The 18,734-nt window shown below is 30.5% G+C and overlaps 1 protein-coding gene across 37 annotated transcripts in view; it reads right to left on the bottom strand.

Moving 5' to 3' along the window:
- The window catches only part of RIMS2 (regulating synaptic membrane exocytosis 2), a 595,628-nt gene that overhangs the window by 248,041 nt on the left and 328,853 nt on the right, over window positions 1-18,734 (bottom strand). For all 37 annotated transcript variants that reach the window (XM_021688297.1, XM_044914274.1, XM_021688308.2 and 34 more), the window contains one exon: window positions 16,430-16,583. In XM_021688297.1, coding sequence (XP_021543972.1) covers window positions 16,430-16,583 — 154 coding nt within the window. The remainder of the gene's footprint in view (window positions 1-16,429; window positions 16,584-18,734) is intronic.

The raw sequence follows: 18,734 nt of genomic DNA, 5'->3' as shown, positions 1-18,734 counted from the left end.
GATTTCATTTATTTGACAGAGAGAGACACAGCGAGAGAGGGAAACAAGCAGGGGGAGTGGGAGAGGGAGAAGCAGGCTACCCCGTGGAGCAGGGAGCCAATGTGGGGCTCGATCCCAGGACCCTGGGATCATGACCTGAGCTGAAGGCAGACACTTAACGACTGAGCCACCCAGGTGCCCCTATGTATTAGATATTTCTGTATTTCTATAACTATTCTTGAGCTTTTTCTACATGTAGTTGTGTACTTAGAAACATTTTGAACCTTTCAGTTCTTGCTTTTAAGATTTTTTTTTTAGGTGATACAGTGTCAGTCTAGGGCCAAATATTCTTCAGTACTGAGGCCAGAGACTTCTGTGAACGCAACCCAATGTCCTTTGAAATCTGTTGTTATCCAGCCTCATGGGGAAAACAAAAACAAAAACAAAAACAAAAAACAAAAAACAGGCACTATTCTCAGGCATTATTACTTTTATACCTTTTGGGTGGTCCTTTCTCAAGGCTTGGGTAGATTCCTCCATTCATGCACTGATCAATACTCAGCTGAACACTTGAGAGGGACCCTCTGAAGTTCTTTGGAGTTCTCTCTCTGGATGGTTCTCTCCTCTTCAGTAGAGTTCTGTGAACTCTAGATACTGTTGTCTCCCCAAACTCTTAGTTCCATCACCTTAGCTCAGGGAGTCCATAGGCTCCATCTGCTTTTTCTCCCCCTATGCTCTGTGCAGGATATTCTCTTAAAGTGGCAGGCTAAGGCAATTTTAGGATTCAACTCATTTGTCTTCCTACTCTTAATAATTACTGTCCTCAGTTGCCTGATATCCAGTGTTATTAAATCAATTAACTTATATATTTGTCCATTTTTGTTGTCTGAGGTAGGAAGTCCAGTCCCTTCTATTTCATCCTGGTTGTAAGTGGTAGCCTTCCTCAGTAGATCTGAAACTTTTGGTGGCATTCCTGAAGCTTTTTATAATTATTTCCTAAACTTATTCAAGAAGATAATTTTTAAAAATATAAAAGTTCATTAGACTAAATATATGTAAAATACTTTCATATTAAAAGTATTAAAACTAAAGTAAGTCCCAGTCACCAGTTATAAAATTTCACATTAGTTTAAAATATCTTGATAGACTCTGTGCATGTGTGAATTTAAAACTTATAATACATTAGCATATACAAGTAAATCTATTCAGTTTTCCTTAGAAGATATGACAGAATAGCTAAAATGATGGAAACTACAGCAAACATCATAGTTTTAATTGTATTTTAATTCAACATACTTAGAATTTTTAACACTACCCCTCCATAAGTAAAAAACATTAAAAATTGTAGCCATATAAATTCAAATTTTATGAAACAATGCACACAGTAACACAGAATATATTGAACCATAATTCATTGATGAAATAGTACCATACTATAAGAGACAATATTAGACACACTGAAATCATAAATCACTATATTTCAACAAATGGCTTTTAATACCAAAATAATAAAGATGTAAGCATGGAAATGCTGGAAAAGTACTAAAGGCAGAAAAAGGAAGCTACTAACATTTTGTTTAGGAATTTAACATATGCACAATAAACCAGACAAAGCACAAAACAACAAAACCAACTAAACTGTGCATATGAATACATGCATTAAACATTGTGCATGCTAAAATTTACCTGAATTATATGAACATAAGGCTTTATCTGGAAAAAAAATGTTAAAATAATGTCAAAAATATATTTAAAAATCTTTATATGTAATAGGGATATTGAAATCTAATCTCCACTTTACAGTACAGACTGTATTTTAACATTTTTGTTATAAAATAAAAAGGGCATACTAATTTGGAATAAAATAAGATAGAAAGACACATCATATCTGAATTAGTAAAAAATCCAAGTTATGCTAGCAGACACTTAGATTAAATGAAATAATTACAGGCTCAGAGAAGGTACATAAAATAAAAAATTAATAATAGACCTGCCTTGCATATTAATGGCATCAATTTTATTTAATAATACATGGTTATATAACAAACCATGAAATGTAAGAGGTATTGGCTACACACAGAAATTTAGCATGCAATAAGCATCTAATGAGCTTAAATTGAAGGAATCTTAGAAAATATTACTAATTTTGGAATCCTTGATTTTGAAAAAGTATATTTTAAAACTGATTTCTTTTGGAGAAGGAACAATTTGAAAATTTACAGGGAACAAGTTATTTTGATATTCTCACTTGGTAAAAATGAATATAGAGAAAGAGAAATTGTCACAAGTAAGTTAGCAGAATACAAATTAGATTTTTTTCTATGTATAAATATTTACAAAGTTTTAAAAGGTAGGAAAATACTAATAAATTGTTTTCACATTGAAAGATAAGTAAGTTATCATGTGAATGTCATTAGAAATTTAAGGGAATGTATAACCATCATGCCATAAAAATACCAGAGAAGTGTAATTATGCCCTAATACCTGAAAAAAATGTAAATATTTATCCTGACACATCTAAGTCATTAGCCCAAAGATAATAAGTCACAGGAAAATAATAGATTCGAAGGTTATCACAGAAGCTTAGTTTCTAATGTTCAACTAAAAGATTTAAAATTTGAATGAAATTATTCTGAACTTTATTTAACAAATAGAGAAATAGCATATTTGACAATATTTTACATGATTGATTTTTCTGATTAATAATCTACACAGTGGTGGAATTATATAAAGTATTCTGAGGAAAAAAATAACTACTCTAACCACTGCATAGGAATTTCTGTGGTCAGAGTATAATTGTAGAAATTAAAAAAAAAAAAAAACTGTGGAGTTGAATAATTTTATAAGTATTGTAACATTTATCTGGGACATCTGTTCATAAACTAAAGAAAAATAACATCAACTAGCTTAAATGAGAACTTTAAAAAATCAACATAAAGTTTCAGGTTTGACCAACCAACACTTACCATCACTTCACTTACCAGGTTACCAAGTTACCTTCCACCATTTTCATTTAAAATAGATTTAATATATTTACCATATATTTTTAAAACCTATTGATACTCTTTTTAGAGTTTCCTTTCATTGTTTTCATATACAGCTTGTTTAAATACTCACTGGGTGTTATAGGCAACTAATAAATTGTTGAACACTACATCAAAAACTAATGATGTACTATATCCTGGCTAATTTAACATAACATAAAAAAATAATTTAAAAAAGCAGTTGGATAAAATAAATTACTATTAAAAAAACAAATAAAAATAAAAATAAAGTGATTAATTTTCCAAAGTAAAAAAAATAAATACTCATATATACTTTTCTAGTCCTTTAACATTTTGACTTTTTGCATTTAAATTTTGTTAAATCTAAAATTAATTTTGATATACTATATAAGGCAGTGGTATGCTGGTAAATGTTTAACAACTATCCATCTGGTGAAGAAAAAGCTCTGATTTGTGATATTTGTCAATTTCCATCATGTAAATACTCCCAGATAACCAATTCAAGCTACTAATGTCAATGACTGTGAAGAGAAGAAATATGCACAACTGGTTCTATCAGAAATAGAAATATGCACAACTGGTTCTATCAGAAAAAAAATTATTAACCATACTGAAGTTAAAATGTAATAGTAGAAGAATGCCTAGGTAAAGCCACAAACATAAACTGAAAATGGGAAGACTGAAGATGCTTTCAGATGTCAAAAACTCTTATATCACAAAGAAAAAGAAAACTCTGAGAGTAATAATAATGAAGAATCTCAACATCCAAAAAACAAAGACAATGAAAATAACAAAAGAAGACAGTCTTTCTAAGCAAGAAAAAAAAGCAGAATAAAACTAATATAAAGAAAAAGAATTTGGAACTTGTATAATCAACAGAGCACACATGTATATAACTGATAGTACAAAACTGTCTTATGAAGAGGTGATCACAAGGTATGCAGCAAAAAGTTATAGGAAAAAGTAATAGAAATGTGTTACACAGTTAATAAATAAAATTATCATGTTACTTTAAAAACTGAATTGCTATAGTGTATATAATTTAAATTGTAATACCAATGAGTTGTTATATAAATATTTCCTTAAGTGAAAACACTGAACATAATTGTAAATCTAAGTAAATGTCTATATTGAAATCGTATTTTACATGCTGAAACAATTAACATTTTTACCAGTTTTATAATTCTTCATACATATCTTTGTATTATGTTAAATACTTTTTATTAAAATATTTAGGATGATATTCATATTCATATTGATTTACCCACATATGCAAATTAATGCTAATATAACATATCCAAACCCTAGAATTTCAAATGGATAAATATTTAGTAAAGCAAATATTTCTGTTGTGGTCTTTTTACTTTATGTCACTCTACTGTTTAGGTGTTCTGATTTTTTAAAAGATTTTATTTTTAAGTAATCTCTACATCCAATGTGGGGCTCCAGCTTAGAACCTTTTTTTTTTTTTTTAAAGATTTTATTTATTTATTCATGAGAGACAGAGGCAGAGGGAGAAGCAGGCTCCCCGCAGAGCAGGGAGCCCGATGCGGGACTCGATCCCAGGACCCTGGGATCATGACCTGAGCTGAAGGCAGACGCTTAACCGACTGAGCCACCCAGGCGTCCCTCCAGCTTAGAACCTTGATATCAAGAGTTGCATGCTCCACTGACTGAGCTAGCCAGGTGCCCCTACTGTTTATGTTTTTTAGTAGTAACTCTGAATGGTGGAACTTCATTCTTGGCAAAAATGTTCCCACATGTAACAGTGTGTCTTCAATAAAACTGAATGTATGTCCCATATTGATATTACAGTATATATAATGGTTTTCTTTTTTAAGAACATCAGGATAAAAGTATTATTTCATGTCCTTTTTACATCTTGAATGATCTGGACATTGTGTTTTAATGACAGGTTTAACTCATTAAGTTTATTATCTCTTTTTCCTATTTGAAAGATATTATTTGAAGATTTTCTGCAAAGCACACTGTTGTTAACCTGATCCCCAAAGTGGCTTTTTGAAAATCACTTGTATCACTATGTCAATTTTAAAGTCAGAGGGTAGTCCCATATGGTTTTTCTTTTTATCACTATCTAATATGCCCTTAGGAAAAGGACATAAAGTGAAATAATCAGTTCCACTGCCAAGAAGTATAAGGCTTAATTCAGCAGTGCAGATTTTTACTGCCAGAATTTAGAACAAGACATATTAACGAGTTTCACATTAATAGTCAAAGGATTACACTATTTCTTAAAACTGTAAGAAAAGGATCACTATAATTTAGGATAAAAGACATTAACTAAACTTCTTAAACTGTAGCTCTTTCTCTACAGATCTTGTTAAATACCTAATATTTTAAAAAGAAATAAGAGAATGAATATGGGTGTTCTCTTTCAAGGGTATAGTTCCTTTGTCTTTTTAAAATTATAGTTTCTATTCATTATTAAAAATTCACAATTTATAAGAAGTTTTTAAATTGGAAAAAAGGTATCAATATTTCAAGCTATTAAAGCTTACATTTTTATTACAGGGATTTTAATAATAAATATTTTTAAAAGTCCCAAATATATGTATTTATATTTATTATATATAATACACTTATATATAACATAACTTTCCTATAGCATATATATAATATTTTTTAAACAATGTACATATTTTGGCACAAGCTGTGATGCTGAAAAATACTGAAAGAGATTTTTATGAGGGGAGATAGGGAATTATTTACTTATTGTGACATTTACCAATTGGAAACCATTATGGTCATTGTCTAATTAAAGAACTTATAATCTAAATGCAAGCAAAAACATTTCCCTCCTAATTTTTTCCATTGCAGTTCACTACTTTCCCTAACATTTTCCTAATATAAATGTCATTTAACTTTCTCCAATTTCAAAATACATGAGATTTCATTTATAAGCAAGGTAGGCATTTGTTTATATGGTATAATGAAAGGAAACTCCTCCCCTTAAAACATTTTTTTTTCCAGGTTGCAACACATCAAGGAGAGGGAATACATCACGTTAAGACATTATTGTACTACTTCTTTCAGACTTCTACCCTCAAATTATATTTTAAAATGATAAATTTCATAATCCGTAGCCTGGCACTCAATGCTTTCTACATATAAGTCTCATACTATTTAGATTTTATGTCTTTACCCTAGCATACTTAACAATTTACTTTTCTCACCTCCATTTACTGAAATCTTATTATTCTTTTAAGCCCTAGCTAAAATGCTTATCACAGCTTGCATTATTCTCTAATAACTCCACATAAGCTTACAATTTTAATTTTACAACTCTCCTTTCTATATATAATTAAAAAATTATACAAATTCCAAGATTATGGTATGATCGTGTACTGAGATATAAATTATGGCTTATTATCCTTATATTTCCCCTTATACATTTTAAAGAGGTGACAAGCTTGTTTGTGTTTCTTTTAATTAGGGAAACTAATGTTTCAGGTTGAATAGCAAAGTGACATATAGCACTTTACTTTCCATACTCTAGGCTTATTAATGAGATTTTGCTAGAGGAGAGAAATGAGAGAGGAGTGTAGAGTGGGCAGAGAAAGAAGGAAGGCACTGCTAAAAGTCAATATTTCTCAGAATTAGTAAGGAGACAATGGTGAGAGAGCTTTGTGAATAATAGGGAACCAGGCTCTAGGACCTCTCTGGAGTCCAGTGATATTTTAGGATTCTGGGATGGTAGCTCCATGATCAAGCTGGATGCTAAACACCAAAGAACCAGCATTAGTAAAAACTTCTATGCATAGACCTAGTTTCAAGTAGCCATTGTGTATTAGGACAAATCAGCAAAGTTCTAGAAGGATTTAAAATTAATGGGTCTTTTCTGAATATTTTCCTTTTTTTTTAGGGCTTCCTGGAACCTCCATTAAGAGGTGGGAGTAGGTAAGGAGAAGGAATATTGATATTTGACCAGGAACAGAGAAACCTAAGTAAGATTAAATATAATTTTTGAAAAAAATGTGTATTTTACATGCAAGTTTGTGAATAAGTTTTATTGCTACCTAAATATAATGTATCTTTGGATCAATCACAAGTACCGTAACGAGTAACTAAATATTTGTGGATATAAATAAAATAATGTGAATTTCAAAAGAAAGCAAGAAAGAAGAAAAAAGGACAAATCAAAAATAACCAACACTGTGTAAAATTTAAGGAAAATTTATAAGAAATTACATTAAATGTAAATGTATGAATTACCCCAATAAAAAATAAATCTTGTCATAACAGATTTAAGAAGACGAACTCTACATTTTCAAAAGACAAACCTTAAATATAAGGACACAAAGAAGTGGAAAGTAAAAGGATTGAGAGAAATATACCACACCAAAAAATGTTAACCAAAGAAAAGCAGCTACAGTATTATTAACATCAAGCACAGAGGGTCTTAAGAAAAAAGCATGTCTAGATATAAAAAGACATGTTATGTAATGATAAAATTATCAGTCTATTAGAAGAAGTATAACAATTTAGTTTGTTAATGTATTTTAGTTTTTTACATCTTGAATGATCTGGACATTGTGTTTTAATGACAGGTTTAACTCCTTAAGTTTATTATCTCTTTTTTCTATTTGAAAGATATTATTTGAAGATTTTCTGCAAAGCACACTGTTGTTAACCTGATAATAAAGTTGTATATGCCCAATAACATAACTTCAAAATCCATTAAGCAAATAGTGACAAAATTAAAAGGAGAAACTCCACAATCATACATTGAAATGTTAACAACTTTCAATAACTGATGGAATACTCAGATCAGAAAAAAAAAAAGCAAACCCAGATTTGAACAACAAAACTGATAAACCTGAATAACTTGTAGAACATGTACAGAACTGTGACAAAATAAACATTCTTTTCAAGAACATTGGCCAAAATTGGTTACATGAAGCACCAGAAAGAAAATTAGTAATTTTAAGGATTCCAAATGATTCAAAGTATATATACTCTTACAAGAGGAGAAATATGCCAGACATCAAAAAATAAATAAATAAATAAATAAACAAACAAACGTTTGGAAACTTAATAATACACTCCTAAATAACTGATAGGTAAATGAAAGCACCACAGTAAAAAATTATGTAAGTATTTTCTGAAGAAATGAGGAGAAACAAACAAACTACATCTAAGAAAAGTAAAGGAGAGATATAATAAGAATAAAAATTAGTGGAAAAGAAAAACAAATACAACCTAGAAAATAAACAAAACAGGTTTTTTGTTTGAAAGACTAATATAAGTCTGACCAAGAAAAACAGGAAAGGAAAAAGAAGGAGCAAATTACCAACATTGGGGAAAAGAGGACATCCCTACACACCCAATGGACATTAACTAGATAACAAGATATTATTATGAGTATTTTAATGTAAATAATTTTTTAATTAGGAGAAATGTACAAATTCCAAGAAAAATCCAACTTAACAATGCTGACACAAGTCACAAATTTTGAAAAGTTCTAAATTTAGCAGAGAAATTGAAATTATAATTTAAAGCTTACACACTAAGAAACTGTCAACCTTGACGACTTAAATGGTGAATACTTCTAAAAATTTAAAGAAATAATACCAATAATGGAGAAATTCTTTCAAATAGAAAATAATGGTATACTTCCAAACACTTTTTATGAGGCCAGCACAACACTGAAATCAAAACTTGACAGAGATTATTACAAGAAAGGGAAATAAGACATCTAAAAGAAAATGAAGAAACATTTCCTAGTACTTTTTTGAAGCCAGTATAGCATTGATAACAAAAGCTAATAAAAGACAATCTTTCTTTCTCATGAATATAGAGGCAAAAATTCTAAACATAGTATCAGCAAATTGAAACGTGGGATAGATAAAATGACAATGCATCATGAGCTACCTGAATTCATCACAGGAGTGCTAGATTAACATTTGAAAATCAAAGTAATATACCACATTAATAGAATAAAAGAGAAATATCATATGCTTATACACATATATGCAGAAAAAATTGATAAAATTCAATATCCACCCAGGATTAAAAACTTTCATCAAACTAGGAATAAAATAGAACTTCCTGAATCTCAGTGTAGTGTAAAAATCTTACACTAATTACAGAAAAATATCAACTATAATTGAGAAATATTTAAAGATTTTCCTAAGGAATGGGGAACAAAACATGGATGGCAATTTCTACTCAACAATACCCTCAGCATTTTATGACAAGACCTTGCCAAAACATTAAGTAAGAAAAAGAAAAGCAAGGTATAACAATTTGAAAGAAGAGAAATTGTCATTATTCACAGGTAACATAATATTGTACATCAAAACTCAAAATAATGTATGGAAATGTTATTAGGATTCATTGAATAATAATAAATAACTTTTATTTCTGAATACCAACATCAATTTGAATCAAATTCCTAGAAACCGATATAGTAAAGATTTGAAACCTATTAAAATATTACTTAGAGATATATCAGATTCATGGAGTGGAATATTCCTCACTCCCTGGAGAGACTTCAGTTCTTCCCAAACTGATGAATGTAATTTGAATCAAAATTCCAGAAGGGTATTTATGAAAAATGATCATTTGATACTCAATTTGTTTATTAAGTGCAAAAAAATTAAGAATATTAAAAATGATCTTAAAGAAGAACAAAGCTGGGTTAGTTACACTTCCAGATACCACAATTTATTACAGAGCTACAGTATTTAAGACACTTTGGTATTGGCACAAGAATAGAAAAGTTGCCTAATTGAAAGGGATAGACTTCAAAAAGTTACCCACATGCACATGGCTTTTTTAATAAATGTACTGGATCAAGTGGACATCCAGAGGGTTAAGAATGAATTTTGATCCCTGCCTCACACAATATACAAAACTCAATTCCAAATGAGTTGTAGATTTAACAAGCAGAGTAAAGCACTATTCTAGAAGAAAACATATAAAAATATCACTATGACCTTGAAGAAGATAAAGATATTTTTATACAGATCACAACAACACACTAACACTAAAGAAAAAAATTGAAAACTAAAATACATTTAACATAAAAAATTTGTTGATTAAAAGATCCCATTAAGAATGGAAAGACAAGTCATAAAGTAAAATATATTTGCAATTCATTTATGCTATAAAGAATTCAAATTTATAATTTCAAAAAAACCCCTCATAAAGCAATAAGAAAAGACAGAACCCAAATGAAAAATGAGCTAAAAATTTGACTAGGCTCTTCATAAAAGAGGATATCTAAACGGTTTATTAACCTATGAAAAAGTCATTAAAGAAATGCAAATTAAAGCCACAATGAGGTAACACCAAACATCCATGTGAATGGGTAAGTGAAAATAAAAATTCCAAAAACAAGTAATGATGTGGAGAAACTCAAACCCTCAACACTACCATAGGAAGTACAAATTGGTACAGTTTTTTACTGTAGGAAGTAAAATGGGTACAGTTTGAGAAACTGTTTAATAATATCTACTGCAGTTGAATATATGCATAGCCTATTACCCATCTATTCTATTATCAGGTATATTCAAAGCAAAAATGAACACATATGATTACAAAAAGGTATGTATGAGAAGGTTCATAGCAGCACTATTAGGAATGGCCAAAATCTGAAAGCAAACTATTAGTCAACTGCAAAATGCATAAATTCTTGTATACTTATAGAAAGGAATTGTGTATAGCAATGAAAGTAAGTTAACTGCAATTATTTGCAACAATATTGATAAATCTCACAAACATATTAGTATGAAAAAAAAGCCAGATGTGAAAGAATAATCTATTTTGCAATTCCAATTCTATAAAATTCAGATGTGTGTGTGTGTGAGTATTCCATTTACATGAAGTTAAAAATAAGCAAAACTATTTTATGGTGTTTGACATCAGGTTAGCTGTTACCTTGGCAGGAGGAATACTTACTAGAAGAGAGCAAGAGGGAGGCTGGTGATGTTCTATTTCTTGATGTGGGTGCTACTTACATGTTGCTGTTACTTTGTGAAAATTCACTTGGGGGCATATTTATGATTTATACACATTTCTGTATAGATGCTATACTTCAGTAAAAAGTTTACTAAAAACGTAGAGTTCTGCTTCTGTGAACGACAGAGTAACTTATATTGGACTAACTCCCCTGCCAGTAATAATTACAAATTCTGGACAAATATTTTAATAAAAAACTGTTTAAAGACATCAGACAACAAACAAATGCAGGCAGAAATTGGTGATATGACCCTTGAAATAAGAAAAGTGCATATTGAAACAGCTTTTCTGCTAAGGGCCTTACCAATTTGGTGCCCTGCAGAGGAGGTATAGCCCAAGAAAAAAGTTTCATTCTTACATGGCTGAAGAGCCAGAGGTCGGAATTCAGAGTTGTCAGAGCAGCTAGAATTTTAATGAAAATCCTGAAAAAGAGGGAGCCAGAAAAGAGGAGACACAAAATTTACACACAACAGCCCCCTAAATCCTTCCCTAAATTGTAAACTGCACTAGGAAAAACAAGAAGAAAGCCACAGCTAAAAAGCTAAAAGAGATGCAAGGAGATTTCAGCAACTTCTTGATGCACAGGACACAGAGTCTGGAGTTAAGTCCAGTGATGTGATAGGATTTTGGCCAATATCTTGGACTTTGCTTGGAAAGTTCACACATTAGGAATGAGAACCACAAACCAGACTAAGGACTATGCCTTAGAACTATGGAAGAACACTTAATATATGCTCCATAGGTTTTAGGTGATCCTTCAATAATTTCACTGTGTGCCAAAATAAAAACCAACCTTTTTCCAAATCCAGAGTCTCTAAAATGTATGAAACTCAATGTCCAGTATTCAATAAAAATTATTATATATATAAAACAAGTAGAATGTGGTCCAGAATCAAAGGGAAAACCAGAAATATAAGAAGACCTACAGAAGACTAAGATATTGGAGTTAGCAGACTTTAAAATAAGTATTATAAATATATGAGAGAATTCACAGGATTACACACACACACACACATGCATTACATATAAGTAAATATATTATAGATACTGCACATACATATGTGTTTATGTATATATATGTGTAATGCTATGGATTTTTCATATTTACATTATGTGATCCTGTAAATTATTTAATATATTTACACACATACACATCATCTATGTATATAATATTATACACGCAGGGATATAATAAAAGAAAGGGAATTTCAGGAAGGATCTAGGAAGTTCTAAGAAAACCAAATGTAAATCTTAAAATGAAAAATATATTTTTGCTAAAACAATTCATAGTATGGATTTCAAGGAAATTGGACTCTGTAGAAGAAAATACCAGTAACTTGAAGACAGATGAGTAAAAATAATCAAAACTGAGTAAGAGAGGAAAAAAAGATTAGAAAATAAACAGAACTCAATAACCTGTAGAACAATGTTAAGAGGTCTTTATATATGTACTGCAGTCCAAGAAAGAGATAAATAAGAGAATGGGGTAGAAAATTAGAATACTGGCCAAAAATCATCCCAAATAGTTGAAATCTTGAGAAACTTAAATGATTAAATCACATCTCTTTTATCGTACACCTCTCAAAACCATCATATTGATTTTGTCCCAATAACTTATTTCCATTCACTTTTCTAAAGACTTGTGGTTATGAGACTGTATAAAAATATAGTAGATATGGTGTTATCTATTTTAAAAAGTGAAAAGGTAATAATATTACATTTTGCTAAATAAAGAATTAACATTTGAGATGTCAAAGAGATGAATCTGATTAAAATGGGACTAGAAAAAGAATAAAGGATCAAAAAAGAAAACTCTTTTTCATCTGTATAGTTCAATTTGTGATGAGAATGGTGAATAAGATACCAAGCAACAAACAAATTTGTAAATGACTTCTGTCATGTTAAAAAGGAAAATACTTCACTTAAGACACTATGCAACTTTAACTGAATGACAGTAAAGAATATATAAAAATAAAAACTTAAACATCAAAATACACCTTCAAAAACAATCTCTTTATGTGTTAGGACAGTAATGAATAGTTTCTTACCAATGAGTCAAAATAAAATTATGTGAATATGTGAGACATCTTACCATCTAAAAAAGCAATCTCACTTCTCTATTGATAAATTTTAGTTATTTGAACATATGGTTCCAATCTTGCTTACATCTTTTTAAAAATGCTTAATCAATCACTCTTTGAAATATGCACGGTCCCATCATTTGGTAATGTCTAAATAATATCTGGGATAGGAGTGGTAAATGTAGACTGAAGTTAAAAATTGTAGAAAATATTACTTTCATATTAAAATTTTAATTTCTCATAACCTAATTTCTTTCAGACATGAGCAATGAGCAAGTGGCCCTTTCTACAGATGTTTTTGTATGTATTTAGAACCCTCTTATTTTGCCACATACAGAAATACTGGTATAAGAAGAAGCCATCTATTTCAAATACTTTCACTAATTCCTTTACTAGGGAAACCATTCAAACCTTATAATCAAGGTTGCCTGGACTTCTATCTCAAAAAGAATTAAGAAAATATTAAAGTTAGCTATAAGATATATGAAATAATTATTATTAGAGTGGTTTTTAAAATATTTCCTTACATGTTTAAAATTATAAATTACAAATTTCCATGGAAATGAAGTACTTTTTTGAATCATTTGAATCTACAAATTTAAAATAGGAAATCATGAGCAGAGAAAACAGAATTCCAACAATACCAGTAAATACCCATATATATTCAATAAGCTCATAGCCTCAGCTCATGGCCTCAGAGATTGAATTACCAACATATTCTATTATGCAGATGTAGAGAATAAATGAGGGATTATTATATATATATATATATTTTTTTAAAGATTTTATTTATTTATTTGAGAGAGAGAATGAGATAGAGAGAGCATGAGAGGGGGGAGGGTCAGAGGGAGAAGCAGACTCCCCACTGAGCAGGGAGCCCGATGTGGGACTCGATCCCGGGACTCCAGGATCATGACCTGAGCCGAAGGCAGTCGCTTAACCAACTGAGCCACCCAGGCGCCGGGATTATTATATATTTTTGATGATAACTGTTCATGCATATGTTCCATCAAATATGTTAATAACCATGATTTTTTACCAAATAAGACATACTTATAAATAAATGCAATATTTACTCTCTCCATGAAAAAAAAAAAACCCTGAAGGAGGTCATTCTTATGAATGAATTTTTAAAGTAATTAATGTTTATTTATACATGTCTTAACTTGACAAAGAACCCTCTTATTTTGCCACATACAGAAATACTGGTGTAAGAAGAAGCCATCTATTTCAATACTTTCACTAATTCCTTTACTGGGGAAACCATTCAAACCTTATAATCAAGGTTGCCTGGACTTCTATCTCAAAAAGAATTAAGAAAATATTAAATGCTCAACACTGATGAACAATATATCCTCAGCCAATAGTAATGTCTTTAACTTTCTATTTCTAAGTGTTATTTCCTAATCTTCATTTCCTTTATGCATATGTACATATTTTTACTTATCTTCAGTCCTACACATTGCTAATAAATTATGATTACATTTTAGGTGTAAAACACCAATTTTTCCCATATGTTCAAATATTGAAAATCTATTTATTAGAGGTTAGTTGGTAGGTAGTGACAAGACTGAATGGTGCAACATGAAACCATATTACCCATGAATGAATTTAATACTATTAATGATTAAGTAGCAGAGGAGCCATTTGGGGGATGATTAAATATTAAAAGCTACAAACTCGACTAAGTCAAATTAATTGCATGAAAATCTATGATACATGTAGCTAACTAGAAAGAACTCTATTCTCATTGTTCTTCACATACACTATTCTTAATTCACTGGGGAGGAAAAAAGTAATGAAAATTGTTGGTAGATTTAAGAGTTTCAGATATTAAAAGTCATCAAAACTAGTTATTATAATAGCAACTAGAATAAGTATTAGCATTAGCTATAAGAATTAGTACAAATTGATTTACATTAGTCAACTTAAGCTATAAACTTAAGCTATAAGAATTAGTACAAATTGATTTACATTAGTAAACTTCATGTACTAACCCATGATCCTACATTGTGATTTAGAGAGAATGACTTAGTAGATTACAGTGACCCAAAAGAATAGACACTAAATGAGTCCACATAAAATTCATAGTAGTGTAATTACTACAACAAAAAATGATGTTAAGGCCAATGAAAATAACAGTGGGTAAATGTTTACTCTGTGGAGAAGCTGAAAAAAGTGAGTGCTGTAAAATTAGTGTTTAAATAATACCACCCAAGTATAAAAGACTGTAGCTAGTGAAAATAAAATTCTAGTCATCAGAGACATTGGAGTGAAGGTAATTCTCTAGGCTTTCCTATGACTAAATATCCCATAAGACCTATCCTTTGCTCTAATTCTCTATTCATCAAATAGCCTTCTGATATATAATTTAGTCCTCTATTCAGCAGGGAGATTGTGATCCATGTAGACAACAGTCATTTGTTATGTTGCCAAATATATTTCCCATGATTGATAAATGACATGGCTTTTGTGCTTATAAATTTACACTTCTGCAATTTGTTTAATGTCAATCAATTCTCCATTACTTCACAAAAAAAATGTTGCTAAGCCTGGAACGTGCTGACTCCATGAAGATAAAATTATCCCATGAACGCTACACAAAGAAGCGAACAGACAACCCCCCCCCTTTATAATAGACACATCAAGAAAACAAATTAGATTCGCAGGAACAACAAACCAATAATGCCACTTTTCAGTCTAGAAAACATTTCCAAGTTTCTTTTAATATTCTCTGAATTGATCAAATTCTACTTGATACTTTGGACTATGTATAATTCAGGGTAAAATGCAAACACTGATGATGATAATAATAACAACAACAATAATCACATCAGTTTATAATCCTGAGAATATTTAACTTTTATAACCACCCTTAATGTAGGTATTATTTCCTGAGGAAATAATGAGGAAAGTGAATCATAGAGAGAAAACCTACCTGAAGTCATATGGCTCTTAAGTGAGAGAATCAAATTCTAAACCGATGTTTGTTTGACTAATGCTCATGGTCATGGTTTAACCACTATGCTATACTTGCCAACCTCCATATTTATAAAATACTTGGCATAATGAAGATGGAAATCATAATTTCAGATATGTATAGCTACATGACCAAATTTTACTATAGCTGCTTTCTCATTCTGACATAAGTTTCCAATAGCCAAAATTAAAACATAACTGTGTTTCATTTGGGGTCATACTGTGATAAATGAATGCTATAAATATAAACCTCATTTTAGTGTATCAATTTAAAACCATCAATAGCTATGAAAACACTAATAGATGCTTGTTAATACCCATAATGGGATCTTCAAATTCTATGACATATATATCGTTTAAGATAATTCAATAAAGGTCTGATAAATCTCACTGAAAACTTACTTTGCAACCTCCTTGTTGGGCTTTCTCCATGGAGCTGTCGTCGCGGCATATATGGAGAAGGGTGGGGGAGTGGTAATGAAGAAACATCATGGGTCTGAAGTTTGTACCAATGTGGCTCATCATCTAATAATGCTGTTTCTAATTCAATTAAAATCTACAAAAACAAGAGACAAAAGAAGATTATATATCTACAATATAGAAACTCCCTTAAATGGTCTCATAACTTTTATAATAATGATAATTATAATAATAATGTTGTTAGGTCAAAAGCAATGTCATGTTACAAAATTGTCCATATGTTTTGACAATAACTAAATAAAAGATAAATATGCATAACTTCTTATTGACTTAATAATTTTAAATATCTAGATATTTTATAGACCTCTGACCACCCACCTACTGTTAAATTTGCCATTACATAAAGACACTACCAAAAAAAAAAAAAACTACAGGCCAATATCTCTGAAAAACACAAATGCAAAAATTCTCAATAAAATATTAGCAAACCAAATCCAAAAATACATTAAAAAATCATTCACCACAATCAAGTGGGATTTATTCCTGGTATGCAGGGTAGTTCAATATACACAAATCTATCAATGTGATACATCATATCAATAAGAGAAAGGAAAAAAACCATACGATCATTTCAGTAGATGCAGAAAAGCATTTGACAAAGTACATTCATGATAAAAACCCTAAAAAAGTAGGTTTAGAGGGGACATACCTCAACATAACAAAGGCCATATATGAAAAACCTACAGCTAACATCATATTCAAAGGTGAAAAACTGAAAACTTTTCCTGTAAGATTAGAAAAAAGACAAAGATGTCCACTCTCACCACTGTTATTCAACATAGTACTAGAAGTCCTAGCCATAGCAATCAGTCAAGAAAAAGAAATAAAAGGCATCCAAATTGGTAAGGAAGAAGCAAAATTTTCACTATTTGCAGATGACATGATACTATATATAGATAATCCTAAGGACTAACAAAAAAATACTAGAACTGATCAATTCAGTAAGGTCACAGGATACAAAATCAAAATACAGAAATCTGGTACATTTCTACACACTAATAATGAAGTAGCAGAAAGAGAAATTAAGAAAACAATCCTATTTACAATAGCACAAAAAATAAAAAAATACCTAGGAATAAACTTAAACAAGGAGGTGAAAGACCTGTACTCTGAAAACTGTAAAACACTGATGAAAGAAATTGAAGATGACACAAACAAATGGGAAGATATTCCATGCTCGTGCATTGGAAGATTATTATTAAAACATGCATATTCCGAAAGCAATCTATAGATTTAACGCAACTCTATCAAAATACCAACAACATTTTTCAAAGAACTAGAACAAATCATCCTAAAATTTATATGGAACCACAGAAGACTCCAAATAGCCAAAACAATCTTGAAAAAGAAAAACAAAAATAGAGGTATCAAATCCCAGATTTCAAGATACGGTAATCAAAACAGTATGGTGCTGGCTGTTGTGGCAGTTAATACAGTTCTATTAGATACATAGATCAACGGAACAGAATGGAGAGTCCAGAAATCAACCCACAATTATATGGTCAATTAATCTTCAACAAAGGAAGCAAGAATATATAATGGGAAAAATATAGTGTCTTCAACAAATGATGTTGGAAAAACTGGACATCTACATGAGAAGAGTGAAACTGGACCACTTACTTACACCATATACAAAATCAAAATGGGTTAAAGACTTAAATGAGACCTGAAACCATAAAAATCCTAGAGGAGAGCATGGGCAGTAATTTCTCTGACATGGGCCATAGCAACATTTTTCTAAATATTGTCTCCTAAGGTAAGAGAAACAAAAGCAAAAATAAACTATTGGGACTACATTAAAACAGAAAGCTTTTTCACAACAAAGGAAACATTCAACAAAACAACAAGGCAACCCACTGAACGGGAGAAGATATTTGCAAATGATATATGCAGCAAGGGATTAATATCAAAAATATATAAAGAGCTTATGTAATTCAACACCAAAAATCCAAATAATCCAATTTAAAAAATGGGCAGAAGACATGAGCAGACATTTTTCCACGGAAGACATACAGATGGCCAATAGACACATAAACAGATGCTCAACATCACTAATCATCAGGGAAATGCAGTTTTGCCATTACAGAAATAATGCTTATTACTGCAAGTCTGTAATAACTAATATTTGTATATCATTTGATAATTTAAAAAACATTTTTATTTACATTTAATTTAACCTTTACAAAAACTCTTAAATGGGGAGACAAAACCAAATTAGAAGTGTCTA

Source organism: Neomonachus schauinslandi, chromosome 4, assembly GCF_002201575.2.
Source record: "Neomonachus schauinslandi chromosome 4, ASM220157v2, whole genome shotgun sequence".
Lineage (NCBI taxonomy): Eukaryota > Metazoa > Chordata > Mammalia > Carnivora > Phocidae > Neomonachus > Neomonachus schauinslandi.
This window is presented reverse-complemented; position numbering and strand designations above follow the sequence as displayed.